The sequence below is a fragment of the Triticum aestivum genome, chromosome 5A (assembly GCF_018294505.1).
Source record: "Triticum aestivum cultivar Chinese Spring chromosome 5A, IWGSC CS RefSeq v2.1, whole genome shotgun sequence".
NCBI classification, from domain to species: domain Eukaryota; kingdom Viridiplantae; phylum Streptophyta; class Magnoliopsida; order Poales; family Poaceae; genus Triticum; species Triticum aestivum.
This window is the reverse complement of record NC_057806.1, coordinates 350,891,990-350,902,657: the sequence shown is the minus strand read 5'-3', so window position 1 is coordinate 350,902,657 and position 10,668 is coordinate 350,891,990. Positions and strand designations below refer to the sequence as shown.

At 48.3% G+C, this 10,668-nt stretch overlaps 1 protein-coding gene across 1 annotated transcript; it reads left to right on the top strand.

Annotated features, from left to right (window-relative positions):
* Window positions 1-467: 467 nt before the first annotated feature.
* Window positions 468-1,195, top strand: LOC123106901 (uncharacterized). The gene has a single exon (XM_044528937.1). The coding sequence runs from the start codon at window positions 585-587 to the stop codon at window positions 948-950; it is 366 nt and encodes a 121-aa protein (XP_044384872.1). The 5' UTR covers window positions 468-584; the 3' UTR covers window positions 951-1,195.
* Window positions 1,196-10,668: the final 9,473 nt, after the last annotated feature.

The following is a 10,668-nucleotide window of genomic DNA, read 5'->3' as shown; positions in this document are numbered from 1 at the left end:
AAATATCATTCCGTGGCAAAAACAATAATTTTTTATTCACTTTTGCCATTTTTAGCTTTTGACAATGTATCACAATTACCACTCTGCCACTATGGAATCCTAGAATAACATAAGCAAAGTGGTAAAAAACTGGAGGGGCAAAAACAAAGTTTTCCTAAAATAAACTGTAAAGACAAACTCTATTGAAAAGAAGGAATATAAAATGCAAACAGACGGGTGTCACAGTTTCGGAATACACTCGATTCAGGCGTTTCGACGCTGCTAGATTGCCCATGCGCTGTACCTCCCGTTACAGTTTTAATATCTCGGCACCGAATGGAGGGCTCACATGTGCATCTCCCCGTACCGCACGCGGCAGCTCGCTGGCGCCGCCTCGTCGAGCTTGCGACACCTGCCCCTTCTACGTGTTGCATTCTTTACACCACCTCATGAGTCATGACACACTTCACGAAGCTCTCGCTTACATACAGCAGCCGTCGCACGAGCCTCCGCCAGAGACAGAACCACCCACGCAGAAGACGGATTCACGCAACACACCACACGCACGCACGTACGCCGGTGACAAGCGGAAGGAGGACGCCGGCATGGCGAAGAGCGGCACGGAGGAGTGGCGTCGCAACGCCGACACGCACAAGATGAGCCCGGAGGAGGTCCGGGCCGCGGGGGTGGAGGCGTCCATGCGCCCGCCGGGCCGTGGCGGCGGCGCCGGGGAGGTCCTGCACCAGCGAGGCGGCCGCCTGCCGTACGGGCCCGGGACGATGGCGCTGATGGGGTTCGGCATCGTCGGCGCCATCGGCTACCTGGTGCTGTACCAGAAGGCGAGGCCCGGCACGCCGGCCACGGAGGTCGCCAAGGTGGCCGTCGGACACGGCGACCCTGCCGTCGGCCGCGAGGTCCAGAAGCGCCAAGACGAAGCGCAGCCGCCGCCACCGCCACGCGAAGGGAAGTAGACTAGTTTAGTAGCAGAAGAGCTGGAGGATTTGCGGCGTTTGTGCTTCGAGTTACTTCTGACTCGATTTTATCTGCTAGCCGCGCTTCTCAGCTTGGGTACCTTTTGTCGTGGACCATGCACGCGTGTGACTTTCTATCAGAAATGACACAGCAGAAATAAATAATCGTAGATGTATTAGTTGCTTCTAATATTCGAGAAACCGGCAGTGACGAGTAAAGATGTGAAACCAGTATGTTGGGCAGAGTTCACTATCTTTCATCTTTGGGTTGGTCCTGACAGTATGGCAAACTCCAATGCGCAGGTCTAAAGGTGGTTTTGTCCGCTTTTTACCGTTTGGTTCGTCAGTTGGTCGTTGTTCGTCTCGTGTCAGTCAATCTGGGCAGTGCGTCCAATCGGTCTCGCCTCGAGCAATGCTACACTCACGGGGTGTTTACGGGGTTTTACGGGGTTGATTAAGTATTAATGGCTAGGATTTAATTACGGGGTCTCGCGTCTTTCCTTTTTCAAAGTTTTCTAATTTAAACATTTCTATACATATAAATTAAATAAACAACTAAAAATAAAACATTGCACATAATTAATAAATAAGTCACATAGTTTTTTACAACACAATAAATAAAAATCATACCAAATGAATTTAAATTATAGCAAAGACATTGCACAATAAATAAAAATCATACCAAATCAATTTATAATTATAGCAAATCCATTAAAGAAAATGAGGGGCGGCACAGGGACAGCGGCGTACTCACTGGGTGTCGTGGGACATTATGCTAAGGCCCAAATCACATGGCGGCATGGGATTCCGAGATATGAAACTTTTTAATCAAGCGCTGCTAGCCAAGCAGGCATGGCGGCATGGGATTTCGAGATATGAAACTTTTTAATCAAGCGCTGCTAGCCAAGCAAGCATGGAGGCTAATTGAGAACCCCAGAGCTTATGTGCGCAGATGCTCAAGGCGAAATACTATCCTAACGAGTTTTTGGTGGATACGGTCTTCACAGGCAATGCGTCTGTATATGGCCTGATCCTTGGATCCCTCGTGATCAGTCTCGGCGACCAATGAGTCTCGGCGACCAATGACTCCGAAGCGACGGTGCCGACTCAAGTGGGTTTCTGATCTCCTCAATATGGATGGTACATAGAACAATGACCTCCTGCGGCAGCATTTTTATCAGCCAGATATATATAGCATCCTTCAGATCAAGACTTCCAACAGGCTAGAAGCTGACTTCCTTGCGTGGCATCCGAATAAACATGGCTGCTTTTCTGTACGGAGCGCCTATTACCTGGGCTTCGCGAACGCATGGAGGCGCAGGGCTGTGGTGCGTCGAGTATTCGGCCAGACGGACGGCGGCCAGTCTGGGACCTAATCTGGAAGAACGGGGCACCAGCTAAAGTATGTGTATTTGCATGGAGTGCTGCTCGTGAGTCCCTAGCTACTCAAGCTACCAAGAACCGCATGCATATGGAGCAAGATCCTACATGTGTACTATGCGGCCATGCGGTGGAGGATGTACATCATGCCCTGGTACAATGCCCCCATGCAGCGGCACTCTGGGCAGCCATAAGAGACTACTGGGACCTCCCGACCATAAAAGACCTGCGTGATGCCGAGCCCGAATGGTTGTTTCGTCTGCTTGACAACCTGTCTGATGTACAGAGGTTGGCTTCCCTGATGATCATGTGGAGGATTTGGTACGCGAGGAATGAGATCACTCATAATAAACCACCGGTTCCGATCGAGGCTTCGCGCAGATTTCTCACGAGCTATATCACATCTTTGCTTGCGATACAGCAGCACCCGGAGGCGGATTTGACAAAAGGAAAGCAGGTGATTGACCTCTCATGAAGCATGCCGAAGAGCACATGCAATAACAGTAGCGCCGCGCTGGGAGGTTCCCCATGCAAACCATGCAAAACTTAATATTAATGGCGCTTTTGTTAAGGAAAATGGTACGGCTGGGGCTGGCATGATTTTACGTGATCGTGAAGGTGATGTCATTTTTGCCGCGATACGGGTCCTTTTTAACTGTGGTGATCCCTTGGAAGCCGAGATGGCGGCGCTGGATGAAGGACTACAACTTGCTCTTCATTGGACTAACCTGCCGCTGCTTGTTGAAACGGATAGTGGCGAGCTGTTAAAGATGGTGCAGTCGAAAGATAAAGACCGGTCGAGGTATGCGTACCGGGTTAATGAGATCAGAAGAGTTCTGGCTCAAGAAAGGAACATTAGTCTAGCTAAGATCAGCAGGCACGCAAATTTGGCGAGCCACACCCTAGCTTGTATGGGTCGCTCGCAACAGCGCACGGCATGCTGGCTCCGGAATTCCCCTAGGGAGATAGCTAGCATTGTCGAATCTGAATGTAATCATCATAGTTGATCAATGAAAAGTTCCTTTCCCGCAAAAAAAATAAAAAATAGGAAAATATAACTATAGCAAATACATTGAAAGAAAAAGGGCAAATGTATTCATTGATTTTCTATGTAAGTCATATAATTGATTTTCTATGTAAGTCACATATGCTTGAACATGCTCGAACTGTTGGAAATATCAGCACCGTTTCGATTAGACTAATCTACGAGTAAATTATAAACATGAAAATGATAATATACATCTTATATCGATATCTATGAACGAACAGAAATGAAACATCTATAAACATACCATATACGACTAGCACATGAATGAGTAACTATCTACGAACATATAGAAATGAAACATCTATAAACATACCATATACGACTAGCACATGAACAAGTAACAATATAGACGGCTAGTACATGAACTGAGTAAACAAGGGATAAACATATCATATCCTCCGATTGGCCAGGTCAATGTGGGGTGGTGGCAATAGCAGCCTCGGCGTCATTCGTGGCCTTTTCTTGACGTCTGCGTCTTCGATCATGATGTTCGTCTTCGATCATGATGTCAATGCAGGGGAAGTAGTGAAAGTAGAGGAGGGCGAAGTCGGGGACGGATCACGAGCAGTCGTGTCAAGTTCCAAAAGCCTTATTACCATTCTTCCGGATAGAATCTCGAACGACAAGGTCCCAAAGGCACCCGCTCTCCTTACCAACCGTGCACGCGATCATCAGGATGGGATTGCCGGAAGCAGCACACTAAAAGGAACAATAGATGGCAGTTAGGGTTTGCAGGAGGGAGTTAGTGAGTTACGTTTCACTCCACATGCCAACGCCTCCTTATGTAGTCCACGAACAGCTCACGATTCGACGTCTCAGACAGTGGCACTTTCGTTAGCCACTCATTAATTAATTAACCATTTTGATCGGCAAAAATAAGGACCGACTCGGCTCATTCCTGCAACCCGCGGCGCACGTGCTTCGTGGCGGGGCATGGCGAGGCGAAGCGGGTGGCGGAGAAGGAGGAGCGCGTGTACAACTCCTCTTCTCAAGCTCCGAATGACTGAGGTAGAGCAACCCTTATAAAGGGGTCTCACTCTTCTTACTGCAACAGTATGGTAGTAAACTTCCCACCTCTTGTCATGCACCTAAATGGGCCTTAGAGATTAACCAGGGATTGTTGTCTTATATGGATCAAAGCCCATCTATAATTCAACTATCCCCCACTAGATCTCGAGGCACATGAGTTTATCAACTGTTCCAAGCAATATTTGATATACCCAAATTTTCAGTGGAACTGTTAAGTTGAATTTCAATCTAGAACAATAGGATGAGACTTCTTCACAACTGAACAATGGACTATGCCTTGAATTGCCAGTTTAGCGTGCAAAAGTTTCGCGTATTATCCGCTGATACGTGGCTGCCAAAGGCTAAACCCCACGGATGGAGTTTATTAGTCATACTCCTACCTTCTCATGAGCTTCCTAGAGATTACCCAATCTCATAGACTGCGACCAGCAGTTGGACTCACATATGTGTGTTCCTCCAAAGAATGCTCTGTAAGATAGTATCTTGCTTACACAAGCTTTGGAACACATTAAGACAAAAGTCAGTCTGCCTTACAGATTACGAGAGTATTGCATCTCCAACAGAGTGAGTTAGTAAGGATACTCTCCTCAGTTGATCACTGAATTCTTTTCCCTGTCCTAATTCACGGAATCTCCGATCACATAGGTCGGGTTATCCCCATGGGTCTTATGCCTATCTCCCTCAGTGCATTTTCTATCACAATACGTGATACCCCTTTCGTAAAGCGATCCGCTAGATTCTTAGCCATGCTATCACTCCGGAGTTTCTAGAATGTCGAACGGATTTTAATCTTCTTCTTTTGTGCTTTGTGGATTGCATGTTGTCCTTTGAACTCTTAGCCTTAGCAATCATTGTTTGATTATCAAATTCATAAGGATAGTCGACATCGGCTTATCAACGACTGACAAATCTATCAAGAGCTCTCGAAGACATTCTGCTTTGACGCAAGATGTATCTAATGCTGCGAGTTCTACTTCCACAGTCGATCTTGTTAAGATCCCCTGCTTGCAAGACTTCCAGGAAACAACACCACCATCAAGTGTGAAGACATATCCACTTGTGGCTTTCGTCTCATCAATATCAAATATCCAATTTGAATTACTATACCCTTCAAGTACCGCCGGGTACCTAGAATAGTGAATTCTGTAGTTCATAATACCTTGCAAGTAACACATGACTCACTCAACAGCATGCCAGTGCACAACTCCCAGATTGGAAACAAATTGGCTTAGTTTACACACAGCAAAAGAGATGTCAGGCCGAGTAGCACAAGCTAGATACATGAGTGAACCAATCACTTGAGAGTATCTCAATTGATCTACAACTATGCTTTTGAACTTTCGAATCCGCATGCTAGGATCGTGTTATAGAAGGTTTGCAGTCCAAATATCCAAAATGTCTCAAAATCTTCTCAACATAGTGGGATTGCAAAAGTGTACACCCTCATTATCTCTCCGTAGCTTGATGTTCAAGATAACATCAACCACACCCAGGTCTTTCATCTCGAAGCTATGAGATAGAAAATCCTTGATCCCTTTAATGACTTTGAGGTGGGTCCCAAATATCAGTATGTCATCGACATACAAACATAGTATAACTCCTTCACTCCCACCATAGAGATAGTATACAAATTTGTCAGCTTCGCTAACAACAAAGCCTCTAGATGTCAAAGTTGTATTGGACTTCTCATGCCATTGCTGTGACGCCCGGGTAATTAAACTACAGTAACCCTCTACTAAGGATGCCACGTCACCTCGGTTACTGTTGATAATCTCGCATTAGTTTGAAACCGATTCGAATTCAAACTTGAATTTTTGGCAAACAAACAAAGTTTTCAAACTTTAAAACAAAATTGTTCGGACCGTGTCAAATATTGCATAGATAATTATGGTGAAGAAACAAAACTTCTATAAATTATTCCAATGCACTAAAATAATTAAAACAGCAGCTAAACCTATTATAAATGCCCTTTTGAAATTTATAAAAATGCGAACTAAATATTTAAAAGAAAAAAAATTCCAAAATATATTATGGAAGTGGGCTAATTTGCAAACCTCCATTTAGGTACTGGTCTTATAAATTTACAAAACTGAAAACTATTAAAAACTATAATAGAAAACAGAAAAGTAAAATAAAATAAAAACAGAAAAGAATATAAAAAAAAGGGGGACCCCCACTAGGCCTCGGCCCAGTTGGCCATCGGGCCAACCAGGCCGGCCCAGCTGGCACCTACAACACCCCTGGGGCGACCGAACCCTAGCCCGGCCACCCCACTCCCCCGCACGATCCCCACTCCTCCCCCACGTCTCTCTCCCCCTCGTCTCGATCTAGATCGGGGCCGCGCCCGATCCCGACGCAGGTGCCCATCCCCGACCGCGCCCTCGCCGCCCGGTGCACGTGCCGCCGCCTAGACCTCGCCGGCCTCCCCGCCGGACCGCACGCCTTCCTCGTCCTCCTCCCCGACGCGCATCACCAAGCCTCGCCGCCCCGTTCCCCTGCACCGCAAGTGAGGCCCAGCCTCTCCTCCGCTCTTCCCCTGCTCCGTGCCCGCCCCGGACCTCCTCTCCCCTGCTTCTGCTCCCGCATCGCCGAACGCGCCGCACCACGCACGCGCCCCGCCCACGCCTCGGGGCCGCGTTCTGGCCGCGCCCACATCGCAGCTCGACGTGCTCCGCCTCCCCCCGCTGTGGCCTCGCCTCCTATCGCTCTCGCCCGCGTCCGTGCCTCTAGCCCGTGCTCACCCTACCCTCGCGCGCTCGTCAGCTCGCACCTGCCGCGACCCGCACCGCTGCAGCCTCCCCTGCTGCCTCCACCGCCCGCCGGCGCCTGCGGACAGCCGCACCCGGCCAACCCCGCGGTGCCCCGCCCGCGCGTGCTCGTCCTCTTGCAGCCTGCCGCTGCCTAGGCCCCGCCTCTGCCTCTGGCCCCGCGGGCGCTGCCCCGCCTCGCCGACGTTGCTGCGGCTTCCCCGCCGGCGACCGGGCTGGCCCTGCCGCGCCGATGGTCTCACCCGAGGCCAGCGCCCGGGTTGGCCCTGTCGGGCGACCCCGCGCCCGAAACCATTAGCGCCCGATAGGCCCCTGGGGCCTATGACAGGCGGGCCCCACGCCCAAAACATTTTTTTTATTATTTAAAAAAAAGGAGAATAAAAAAAATATAATAAGCAAATAATTAATAATAAAATTAATTAATTAATTAATTAACTAATTAATTAACTTAATTAATTCTGATTAAATTAACTAAATAAGGTTAATTAACCTAATGACTAATTTACCTAATTAACTACTGTTAATTAGCTAACAGAGTATGACAAATGGGACCCACGTGTAAGTTTGACTTAGTCAATCCATGTTGGCTGTTGATGTCAACATGACATCATGCTGATGTCATAATTCCATTTTCGGATTAAATTAGATAATTAATTAAATTCCAGAAATTAATAAAATCTTTGGAAAATCATATCTTTTAATCCGTAACTCGGATTAAATTATTTTCAACATGAAAGTTGCTCAAAACGACGAGACGAATCCGGATACGCAGACCGTTTGTCCGCCACGCACCCCTAACATATCAAACTCGCAACTTTCCCCCTTCGGCTCCTCTGCCCGAAAACACGAAACACCGGGGATATTTTCCCGGATGTTTCCCCCTTCACCAGTATCGCCCATCCCTACGTTAGGTCACCCCTAGCACAACGTATTGCCGCGTCTTGCTTTGTGTTACATTTGATTGCTCCGTTATTTATTGTGTTTCCCCTCCGTTACTCCTTTCCGGTAGACTCCGAGACCGATGCTGATGCCCCTGTGGTCGACTACGTCACCGACGACGCCTCTCTCTTGCCAGAGCAACCAGGCAAGCCCCCCCCTTGATCACCAGATATCGCCTATTCTTCTCTATACTGCTTGCATTAGAGTAGTGTAGCATGTTACTGCTTTCGTTAATCCTGTTCTGATGCATAGCCTGACATTGTCGCTACATCTGTTGATACCTTACCTGCAATCCTAAATGCTTAGTATAGGATGCTAGTTTATCATCATTGGCCCTACATTCTAGTCAGTCTGCCTTGCTATACTATCGGGCCGTGATCACTTGGGAGGTGATCACGGGTATATACTATACATACATACATACTATACAGATGGTGACTAAAGTCGGGTCAGCTCATTGAGTACCCGCAAGTGATTCTGACGAGGGGGCTGAAAGGACAGGTGGCTCCATCCCGGTAGAGGTGGGCCTGGGTTCCCGACGGCCCTCGACTGTTACTTTGTGGCGGAGCGACAGGGCAGGTTGAGACCACCTAGGAGACAGGTGGGCCTGGCCCTGTTCGACGTTCGCGGACACTTAACACGCTTAACGAGATCTTGGTATTTGATCTGAGTCGGCTACGAGCCTATACGCACTAACCATCTACGTGGGAGTAGTTATGGGTATCCCGACGTCGTGGTATCAGCCGAAGCACTTCAGACGTCAGCGACGGAGCGGCGCGCGCCGGATTGGAACGTAAGCCTGCTCTTGTATTAAGGGGGCTAGTTCTGCTTCCGGCCGCCCACGCAACGTGCAGGTGTGCTATGGGCGATGGGCCCAGACCCCTGTGCGCTTAGGTTTAGACCGGCGTGCTGGCCTCTCTGTTTTGTCTAGGTGGGGCTGCGACGTGTTGATCTTCCGCGGCCGGGCATGACCCAGGAAAGTGTGTCCGGCCAAATGGGATCAAGCGTGTTGGGTTATGTGGTGCACCCCTGCAGGGAAGTTAATCTATTCGAATAGCCGTGATCTTCGGTAACAGGACGACTTGGAGTTGTACCTTGACCTTATGACAACTAGAACCGGATACTTAATAAAACACACCCTTCCAAGTGCCAGATACAACCGGTGGTCGCTCTACCTCAGGGATATGAGGAGGGGATCGCCGGGTAGGATTATGCTATGAGATGCTACTTGGAGGACTTCAATCTACTCTATTTTACTTGATGCAAGACGGAGGCTGCCAGAAGCGTAGTCTTCGACAGGATTAGCTATCCCCCCTCTTATTCTGGCATTCTGCAGTTCAGTCCACTGATATGGCCTCCTTACACATATACCCATGCATATGTAGTGTAGTTCCTTGCTTGCGAGTACTTTGGATGAGTACTCACGGTTGCTTTCTCCCCCCTTTTTCCCCTTTTCCTTTCTTTCTGGTTGTCGCAACCAGATGCTGGAGCCCTGGAGCCAGACGCCACCGTCGACGACGACTACTACACTGGAGGTGCCTACTACTACGTGCAGCCCGCTGACGACGACCGGGAGTAGTTTAGGAGGATCCCAGGCAGGAGGCCTGCGCCTCTTTCGGTCTGTATCCCAGTTTGTGCTAGCCTTCTTAAGGCAAACTTGTTTAACTTATGTCTGTACTCAGATATTGTTGCTTCCGCTGACTCGTCTATGATTGAGCACTTGTATTCGAGCCCTCGAGGCCCCTGGCTTGTATTATGATGCTTGTATGACTTATTTTATTTGTAGAGTTGTGTTGTCATATCTTCCCGTGAGTCCCTGATCTTGATCGTACACATTTGCGTGCATGATTAGTGTACGATTGAATCGGGGGCGTCACAAGTTGGTATCAGAGCCGACTGCCTGTAGGAATCCTCCTTTCACACTTCTTGGCCGAAGTCGAGTCTAGACATTGCAAAACTTTTACTAACTTGGCTGTGTGCCTTACGGGCCCACGTCGCCATTGGGTGGTACTAGGATCTTTTACTCCTCGACCTTTACTCTGGGACTCTGAGCTCTCTTCTATTCGGGTTAAATGATTTCGCTAAAAACAAAACTAACTTTAGGTTCTCGCAAGTACTTTCTCCCGGAGAGCCACTTGTTACCGATGACCGCCTGCTGCACCAGAAGATTCCGAAGATACTCTACGATGTGCTCTCGAGACTATGTGCCATCGCTTTTGCAATTCACTTCCATCGATAAATCCCTCTGGATAACTACTTACACCTATCGTTCATATTGTCATCCCCAGTTGCTCTTGTTATTACAAGATGTCCTGAAATACTCTTCGATATTCCGAGAATTCTTTACGCTTACTGCCCTGCAGTTCCTTGCTGCATGAATACCCCTACGGATAATTACTCGCGCTTGCCGAGTATCCGCTCATCCCCAGTTGTTCTTGTGTTTCACAAAAGTCTTCAAAATAATATTCGATCTTCCGAAAACCCTCTGGAGCCTTTGGCTCTTGAAATTCTTGCTTGCTTGCATTATGGTTAATCCCATAAGTCTCGTAGTCTT

Excerpts from the sequence above, each read along its gene's own strand:
- LOC123106901 (XM_044528937.1), top strand. The coding sequence starts at position 585 with ATGGCGAAGAGCGGCACGGAGGAGTGGCGTCGCAACGCCGACACGCAC.